The 10,204-nt window shown below is 38.2% G+C and overlaps 1 protein-coding gene and 1 pseudogene across 2 annotated transcripts; one reads left to right on the top strand and one right to left on the bottom strand.

Moving 5' to 3' along the window:
• Positions 1-364: 364 nt before the first annotated feature.
• LOC146627768 (zona pellucida sperm-binding protein 3-like) lies at positions 365-2,845 on the bottom strand. 2 transcript variants are annotated; one of them, XM_085359156.1, is made up of 9 exons: positions 2,404-2,845; positions 2,185-2,303; positions 1,884-1,987; positions 1,606-1,780; positions 1,375-1,492; positions 1,181-1,263; positions 1,009-1,094; positions 847-978; positions 365-681 (listed from the first exon to the last, which is right to left on the bottom strand). In XM_085359156.1, the coding sequence occupies exons 1-9, from the start codon at positions 2,803-2,805 to the stop codon at positions 617-619; spliced, it is 1,284 nt and encodes a 427-aa protein (XP_085215282.1). In that variant the 5' UTR covers positions 2,806-2,845; the 3' UTR covers positions 365-616. The 2 variants fall into 2 exon arrangements, with proteins under 2 accessions (XP_085215282.1, XP_085215281.1); XM_085359155.1 differs by having other exon boundaries at positions 847-1,094.
• Positions 2,846-6,095: 3,250 nt separating this feature from the next.
• LOC146627767 (zona pellucida sperm-binding protein 4-like) lies at positions 6,096-9,010 on the top strand (annotated as a pseudogene).
• Positions 9,011-10,204: the final 1,194 nt, after the last annotated feature.

Raw genomic sequence — 10,204 nt, 5'->3', positions numbered from 1 at the left:
ACCAATCAGGAGGCACTATGAGGATATGGCCTGGGGCTGATTGTGAATGGCTTCTTCCTTCATCCACTTATGATTTCTGAGTGATATGATATTGATATTGATTTGTTTTACCTTTTTGTTTGTTTGTTTTACCCTAAAAGCATGCATATTGACAGAAATACAACAAGACAGGTGACTATATTGTCTAACATGTGCTATTGAGTCATTTTTGCTCAACCCCTGATTGCTCTTTTAACTCATTATATTTGTTATTATATCTATTCAATGTTTCTTAATTTCTAGATTTTATTTTTTTGTTTCAATTTACAATAGATCCAATGCAAAGCTTAAGAAAGTTCTGAGTGAATTACACAATAAATTCAAACAGTTGCGTTTTTATTTCCATTACATGTGAATAGTTCCAATTCATGGATACACAAGCTCTATATAAAACATTTGTAATTACAGAGAGGGGGCATGTAAAAGGAGTTACGTTTCAGTGAAGGACCTTTTCATTCCTCAATGTCTTATTATATTGTTGTGAGCTATGAATAAGAAGAATGAAATTAACATATGTTCAGGCATGAACCACAGATGAAGTTCATTTTAATGGCCGTGTTTATAGCAGGAAATTGTTTTAAGCTATCTTCTTCTCTTCAATGGAGATGGGACCCAAGGTGACTTCTCCTTCCCATTCCAAAACTGAGAAAAGAAAGAAGAATTGTTGCAGTATGCATCATTGTGGGGGTTTTTTTTTTACTTAAAAAATAGAAAGCATAAAACAATTATCTTTTTGTAGGACCAACTGAAATGAAACTTTCCCTCTACTAAAATGTTGCAATACTTATATTTTTTTAAAACACATACCTTCCTGCTGAGACACGTCCCGTCTCCCCCTAAACCAAGGGACCTGTTTAATTGGGCTTGTAGAACCCGGGGTTCCGCCACCAATATTTCCAGTTCCAGTGCCTGTAGTCCCTGTTCCTGTATTTCCCGTGCCTGTATTACCAAGTCCACCTCCAGTAGTGCCACTAATAATTCCAATACTAGTTTGCCCACCTGTTAAAGACTCACAGGAGCCACAAGCACCATCATATCCAGCAGCTTCTTTCCACCTTGGGAGAAATGGAAATGTAAGCAGTATCGCCACATCAGTTCTGGTCTAATGATCATTGATACATGTGTACAAAGGTAGACTCACCCACGGATGTAGGAACAAGCTCTGTGGTTACTGTCAATGACTTGGGCAACAGATGTTGCTCTCAAGTTGCAGGTAATGTACAGCTAAGAACAGGAGAGAATTTATGTTATTATTCTATGTAATAGTTCTACATTAGTAATGTTGTTGAAAATATAACACAATGCACTTAGTAACTCAAATTTGGAATTGCATACTTTTCCACTGTTAGCATTCTGGAACTTGAAGGATTCAAGCTGGAACTGAAGCTTGTTCTCTGCAGTGCGATCCAGGAACCTCGAAACAGATCCAGTGAGCCTACCATCAATCATACACCTGCACACAAGAAAACAATGTGAAATGACCATAGTAACCAGTAGCATAGGCATCTGTGATAATCAGGTCTTAATATACAAAACAACTTCAACAATCTCATCAAACTACATTACCCTTGCTCTATGAATGCATATCTGGGGCTAGAAGATGCATCAGCTGAAAGGGTAGCTACACATTTGTCCACATAAACACGGAGCTGCACATGGTGGTACTGCATGACAGAGACCTCAAAATTAATCTCGTCACCCAGGAAATACTGGTTGCTTGGCCTCTCATTTTTCCAGTCATCTGTGAAACAAGACATGACAATTCTATAATTCAAACAAGTATGTATTTTGAATCAAGGTCGCATACAATATAAAACACACTGAGAAACTGATCTTAAACGCACCAGTCATGAGTGTCAGGGTGAAGTACAGAAACTCTTGTGCCATCTTAGCCACAGATAATGGGACCCAGAGGGGTTCAAGAGCGAGACTGCTTACATTGTGCTTTCTAAGTGACAGGACATGTTTTACGAGAATGCAAAAAACTAAAGCAAGAATAATATATCACTGAAATATCCAGATTACATTTGGTAAATTCTAGATTACTAAAAATATTTAGGTCGTACTATAGAGCACATTAAATACTAATATAATTCTATTGTTTTGATGTCTTTATCTTAACAAATCTTCCCAATGTTTACGTACCTTTGGTAGTGACATTCAACAATTACAGCTGCTTTGTCGGTCCTAATCACAGGAGAATCACCCACAGGCTGGGGGTTGTAGTTCAGTGTGAAGGTGTAGATTAAGGAATCTCCAGTCATCTAGCAAAAATATATATACAAAACAAGTCAAATTATACATAAACCTGTTTTCCAGCTCTTGAATTAAATTTCAAAATAATGTAATATTTATTCTTCATACTTTTAATGTGCTCCCACAATTCTGCAGCTGAGCTTGATAAATCAGCACTTGAGCTGGCGTATCCTCTCCGACAACAGCGCATGAACCCAGGGTAAGGTCAGCCGAATTTATCAGCTGGCCAACTCCAAAGAAATCCTTTTTGACTTCCACACGAACAATGTCCTCCCTGCATTCAACAGCAACAGATGCAGCAGAAACAGGATATCTCAGCTGGAACGGCACATCAGGCTTAGGCTTGGGCTTAGGATCTTCAGGGTATTTCCATGTGAGTGGTTTTTCAAATGTTTGTTTTTGTTGTTGGTGGTCTGGAGCCCACACCCCAGGCACAAAACCACCCTGAGCATCACAGAGTCCAAGCAAGGCCAGCGCCACAAGGCAAACAGTGGCACACTTCAGTAGCATGGTGCCCACGGTAGTTCACTGGGTGCTGTAAGGGAGCTGGAAATGCCCATCTGCTTTTATAACACAGTGAACTTGTTTACTTCCACTACATTCCCTCCCCTTCAGCTGGCCTCAGGGTTGATGAACATCAATTTTAGCTACTGAAATGACTGCACTTGCTAACTAGCAACTTTTTTATACATCTGGATTCAGATTCTTCAGTTTCTTAGTCATAAAATGTGACTGTGGAGCACACAGGCAAATCTTCTTCAATCATGGTTTCTTCAAACAAGTGAGAAAAGATATTATTAGATTATTCTGTTATTATATGTTACCTTATATATGTAATCAAAGTAGTTGAATTAGAATACTGCTGTAGATCACATTATACCCTTTAATATAGAGTGTGTGAGCTGTATGTAGTGTAGTTCTCATTATACTTTTGAGTTAACAGAACATATTCACATATTAGTTCATTAGATAAATGTGCATCACTCTGTATCCTTGATCTGCTGGGAATGTGTTACACTGTTTTCTTGACATGCTTAATTGTTGAATCATGAAGAGAAGGTTGTAAGCAGGAGACTCTGTGTCTAAAGACAGGGGAGATAGATAGACCACATTCCACACCCCCACCTTACAGAAAGCAGAGAAACAACTGCCGAGGTCATAACTTAGGCGCTGTAACAGAGAAAAAAAATGTGATGTTTTGGCTTTTACGACTAGCTGGGGGCCACTAGAGACTATAAAAAGCTGAGCAACCCGTCACCATTTTGAGACATGTGCCTGACCCTCTGGTAGCATCTCTCCCGTCCGGACGTTGTAATGCTCTGACTGTTGAATTGTATGGAAATAAATGATTGTTGATTGAGCATTGATACACCGAGTATTGTCCCTCCTTCAGCCCAAAGATTCAAAGAATTGGGAGATTTCAACAATATTCAAACAGGTGACAAAGATGCAGCAGAAAAACAGGACACAAAAGGTTATGTTGACCCTGGTTTAGGTGCCCTTAACATAGTAGATCAAAATCAATATTTTGCCAAAGCACCTTATGTAAAGGTCTGCAGATCAATATGGCTCTAATTCATAACAGATTAACCACCAACCACAAAATAAAAGAAGATATATGAGATATGAGAAAGAAAATGTTATTGAGCCATTCTAACACAAGGGAAGTCTAAAATCAAAAGGCCTTTATATATTTTTTAATAACAGTGGGCAGGTGGGTGGGAGTTGTTGTTGTTATTGTATTTAAATCCAGTTTCCTTTAAAGAACATGTGAAAGTATGGATCCCAGTAAGGGACATTGGAGAAAAAAAATTGAAGAAGGATTTTTGCCATGCAGTCCATGCACTTTCAAGTCAGTACTGCGATCTGGTTCAAGGTTCAAGGTTCAAGGTTCTTTATTTGTCACATGCATAGTTATACAAGTATAACACACAGTGAAATGTAGCCTGACACGCTCCTCGACATGTGCAAAAATTGTGGGGGGGAGGGGGGGGTAGAGGAGGAACATTATATATATATATATATATATATATATATATATATATATATATATATATATATATATATATATATATATATATATATATATATATATATATATATATATAGTATATACATTGGGTGAATGTGCAGTAGTAGCAGCAAGCAGGTGAATTTTGTACATTAATATGAATAGACATCTGACTATTTTACAGGATAGACAATATAAACATATTTAAAATTAAAGGAATTGAAATGTACATTGTGCCTTGGTTTAGAGTGTCTGGAAGAGAGTCCTGTCTCAGTCAATTATAGATGATGTGAGAGGGCGGGTGTGTGTGTTTAGGGCACGGATGGCTTGGGGATAGAAGCTCCTCTTGAGTCTCTCTATCCTTGCCCGGAAGATGCGGAACCTTCTACCAGTATTCAGAAGTTGGAACAGTTTGTTGCCAGGATGGGACGGGTCCTTCAGTATCTGCGCTGCTGTAGTCCGGCATCTCCTGGTGTAGGTGTCCTGAAGCGGGGGGAGAGCAATCCTGCAGCAGCGTTTTGCTGTACGGATCACTCTCTGGAGATCTTTTTGGTCCTTCACACAGCTGTTCCCAAACCACGATGTCATGTTCTGTGTGAGGATGCTCTCCACAGCGCCTGTATAGAAAATCCTGAGGATCTTTGGAGAGACCCTGAACTTCCTCAGTTGTCGTAGGTGATACAGGCGCTGCCTAGCCTTTTTGGTCTGGACCTGAATGTGGGCAGCCCATGTCGGGTCTGAGGAGATGTGAACACCAAGATACTTGAAGGACTGCACCCTCTCCACTGGAGCTCCATTGATGATAATGGGCTTGTAGTCTCTGTGCTGACCCCTTCTGAAGTCCACCACCAGCTGCTAAACAGCCATAGTGATAGGAGTGACACACCCACCAGAGAGATTCATAGACTTTTGCTATCACTTTGGCCAAAACTATAAAGACATTCACTCAGAGCTTTGCAGTACACAGTTTTGCAAGAGAAGAAAAAATTATATAAAAGAACATTTAAAAAAAAAAAAGTCTGTTTTCATGTGAGTAATGGGTGCAGGTATATAGACAACAGTGACAAAAAGTTTAATTGTGGAGACACAAGTTTTTTTTGTGCATCAGATAAACAATAGTAGCTGTACAATTTGCACAATACTTCTTCTCTGGTTTAATTTGTTTATATCACTTTTTAATTTACTCAGAATTACCTCTCTAGATGCTATTACATTATTACAAATTCATGATTTTATTGGGTTATCACGTAAAATAAACCGTTTATTTTTATGAGGAGTGACTTAAATAAATAAAAATTCATCCTAAACAAGACTTTGACTCCGAAGAGGTTACCGAAGAGGAGGAAACTGTATATTTTGTTTGAGATGCATGCACAGTATAGATTTACAAAATGACTCTCAGGAGTTTTAAAACTAACATTTTAACTTGTCACAAATAAAATGACTGAATAGCTCATGCAGCCAAAATACATAATACTGAAAGCTCTTGCCTTCTGTCCACAGATGACCTGCTTACGTCTAATTATACCTTCTTTTTTTTTTTAAATCACAGACAAAGAACACTTCATCCTGTTGCAACGATTTGCAACGATGTCAAAATGAAAGATAAATAAAAGTTTTTGTTTACACTGTGAAGGCACAGTGTTGGTCAGACAGACCCTGTGAAGGTTCTTGTTATGAAACTGTTCAGATGTGAGATCCTAACAGGCCATCATTAACCATACCTTATAAAAGTCAACATATTTGCAGGATACATTTCACAGAATTTGCTGTTCTTTTATGTGACGTAATGGTACTAAAGCTGACTTGTTGTCGTCTTTTATTATTTGCCCTGCTGGGCTATAGATCGAATGCCCAAAATTATGGGCAAGGGTCTCAGAACCCTCAGAATCCTAGATACCCACCATCTCCACAGGGGCAGAAGCAAATCAATAACCCTGAATACCCTCAGCAGCCTCAGCAGCCCAAAAGACCTCTGAACCCTCAAAAGCCTTTAGAGTCATTTCACACTTGTGAAGTTGCGGAAAACTACAGGATACCGTGTGGCACTAATGAAATCTCTGCTTCTGAATGTGACGCTATAAACTGTTGTTTTGATGGACTCATGTGCTAATATGGCAAATCTGGTACGAAGTTCTGCTTTATAGATAAACTACACCACTGATACATTATGGTGAAAGGGTAAAAGCATTTGCATTTGTCTTTCTTTTTGTTCAGTGCACCAAGGAAGGCCTGTTCATCGTGGTGGTGGCCAGAGATGCAACTCTGCCCAACACTGACTTGGAGACAATTTCTTTCTATGAGAATGGTCACAGCTGCAATCCAGTTGGCAGCACTTCAGCTTTTGCCATCTATGAGTTCCCTGTCACTGCCTGTGGTACAGTTGTAAAAGTAAGTGTTGTAACTGAATTAATAATAATGATACTTTTAATACTCCTCCTCCTACTACTAATAGTAATCATGAAAAACTTATTTATATAGCACTTTTCAAAACACAGAGTTTACTGCACAGTTCACATAAAAGCCGCAAACTGTTATTTTATTTTCAGTAGTTGCTTAAAACAAATAAAAGAGTGAGCCAACCTCATTGACTGAGCAAAGCTGTTCCACAGTTTGGGTGCTACAACACCTCTGGTTTTAAAATCAGAGCTAGGGACAGTTAGAAGACCCTGGTCAGACAATCGGAGAGGCCAGCTGCATTGAGGTGTTAGAAACTCAGCTAAATAACCAGGGGCCTGTACATGTAGAGCCTTATATGTCAATAACAGAATTTTAAAGTGGATTCTGAATTTCACTGAAAGCCAGTGAAGGGATGCAAGGACAGGTGTAATATGTGACCACTGTAATTTTCATTAGCCGCCTTGCTGCTGCATTCGGAACTAATTGGAGACGATCTGAGGACTGACAGAAACTTAAAGTGTGTACTAAAAGTTCAAGAGGATTCACTGACATTTAAGGTTTGATTTTCGCAACATTTCTGAGATGAAGGAAACAATATTGGGTAACCTTTGAGATTTGAGTTTCAAAATTCAGGTGCTGATCACAAGTAATACCAAGGTTTTTAGCAGATGATTTGAAGTTATTGGCGAGGGGGCCTATGCACTGACTAACTTTCCTGGAGAAACTGTCTGGGCCGATGCACTAGAATCTCAGTTAACAATTTAAGTTTTAAGTTTAAGTTTTTACAGGCAATGTTAAAGACTGAAATCCTGTCATTATACTGTAGGAGGAGCCTGGTGTTCTAATTTACGAGAACAGGATGTCTTCCGTATACCAAGTGATTACTGGACCCCATGGATCCATTACCAGGGACACCTACAATGAGTAAATATTTTAATATCTTTATCAGAAAGTAGATACAGCATAGGCAAAAATGTTACCACGCATGGGCAGAAACTAGAAGATCGAAAACGTTCAGTGAGAAAGAAATTGTTATTCAAAGTTTATAGCTAAATTACTTCATGAGTGACTAAGATAAACTGTATTTCTTGTGCCAGGTTGTTGTTCCAGTGCAGATATGTTGGCACCACAGTTGAGGCTTTGGTTATTGATGTTGGTCCGGTTCCTCCGCCAAACTCAGTTGCAGCTGCTGGACCTGTGCGTGTGGAACTCAAGCTGGCCAATGGACAATGTGTTGCCAAGGGTTGTGTTGAAGGTTAGTCTTGGAGAGCTAAATCTGCAAAGATAGTCTCTTTTAGTAGGGAATGTGTCAACAACTACAACTATTCTCATTTTTTGGACAGAAGAGGAAGTCTACACCTCTTTTTACACCGCTGCCGAATACCCTGTCAGAAAGGTTTTGAGGGATCCTGTTTACGTTGAGGTCTACCTGATGGAGAGGACCGATCCCAACTTTGTCTTAACTCTTGAAAGATGTTGGGCAACCTCTGATTCCTATCTTCATAGTCTTCCTCAGTGGGACTTGCTGATTGATGGGTAAGAGTAGGTGGTGCTCTTAATTTGGAGGCATTTGTATTATATTTTTGATGTTTACTGTACACACTTTGCTTTTAACATAGCTGCCCCTATCGTGATGACCGCTACCTAACAACCCTGCTTCCCAGACCCTCATTTGGATTCAAGTTTCCAAGCCACCACAACCGCTTTGTTTTCAAAATGTTCCATTTTGTAGGCGATGGTAGTTCAACCCAGTCAGCAGCTACAAAGCCAAACATTATGCCTCCTTTACAGGAAAAGGTATAGCATCCCAATACTAAGCGAAAAATATCTTTATTTTCATTTCATGCTTACTTTTTGTTGTAACATATTTTCAAAGATGTGCTTTTCTTCTGTTTTTGACCAGCTGTACATCCACTGTGATGTAGCTATTTGCCAACCTACTCTTGGAAATAACTGTGAACCCAGGTGCTTCAGAAAAAGTAAGTTGTACACTGACACCATCAGTACAGTGTTTCCTGGAGTTTGATCCCCCTTGTTTTTGAGTAAGATGATTAACGAAGCTAAACAGTGGCCATACCATAAAAGGTCTCCGCTGAAAAGGTTAATCTGAAAAAGAAATAGTACATTTCCCATCATTTTATGATCTACTTAGTGCAAGTCTGATAGAAACTGACACTTGCCATGTCCACAGGGAGAGAAATTGCTGGTTCTGTCAAGAAAGTCACAAGAGAAGAAACCACTGTGGTTAGCAGCCCAGAGCTTATCTTTGTGCAAAGAAGTACAGAATATCCTAACAGATCATAGTAATGATGAAATCTTTGAATTGACTGTGTTTCAAATAAATATTCAGTGTTATAAAAGCATTGCCTGATCCTTTCATTCCCTCACAAAGCATTACTCAGGTTTATTATTTATGCAGCCCTCAAATTATTTTCCATATGACATTTCAGTGGGATTTAGCTTAGTTTTAAGTTATTATACATATTGTATGTCAGTTCTCATATTTTAATATTGCTTGTATCGATTGTAAACAAAAGGTATGTTAGTAACTCAGAACAAAGACAAACTTAGTCAAATAAAGTCTTGTGAAGAAAACTTTCTTTAAAATAACAGCATCAAAAACACATCTAAACACATCTTATTTGAAACTACTCCTTCAGTGCATGGAAGTGGATCATTAAGTTTCATGCATACTTTCACAGCAAAGGCAAACTTTCACTTTTTTTTTAAATTATCTGATAACTCCAAAACTTTTCATATCCTGTATGGCTGTTCACTATTCACTACAAATTCATTGACCATTTACAGTAATGATATGAAAAGTTTTTGTTTGTATGTTTTATATTGTTATTGCTCTTGTTGCAACCACCAACAATGTCTCTATTTGATGTAAAGATTGCTGTAAAAAAAAACCTGTTAAAATGATATGAAAAGTAAAGCATTACTGAGGAGGGTTAGAGAAAGTTAATCAGTTGAGCAGTACACCTCAAAACAGCAAATTTGGGAGGCAACACTCTTATAATGGTCCTGTCTGGAGATAAAATGTCAGAATAAAAGGCAAAATACAAATACGCTTTAGTATGAAGTCAATTGACTTTCAGTGCATAAAATCAGGCACTGCAAAGTTTTATCACAACACTGTTAGCCTTTGCAGTAATTTCCATAGCTTAGTACTGCAAAATCAACAGTAAAAAACTCTAAAGGATGTTAGCAGTTTAGTACTGTAATTTGCATGTAATTGTGGGAAAATTCCATGAGATTACATTATTTTTACGATAACTCACCGTACTCATGGAAACAGCTGTAAAATACAGCAAATGTAACAATTGGTGATGTTACTGAGATTATACTATTACACCATCTGGATTTCTGTTGTTTTCTACTGTAGATCTAAGAGTAATTACTTAAATCCTCATTCAGAGTGTATTACTATAAAATGCGATTCACTGTGAAAGTAGTATAAAATATAAACTACAATATACAGCATAATTTTTAAAT

Source organism: Diplotaxodon limnothrissa, linkage group LG7, assembly GCF_057381915.1.
Source record: "Diplotaxodon limnothrissa isolate DT_005_m linkage group LG7, D_limnothrissa_male_GT1.1, whole genome shotgun sequence".
Lineage (NCBI taxonomy): Eukaryota > Metazoa > Chordata > Actinopteri > Cichliformes > Cichlidae > Diplotaxodon > Diplotaxodon limnothrissa.
This window is presented reverse-complemented; position numbering and strand designations above follow the sequence as displayed.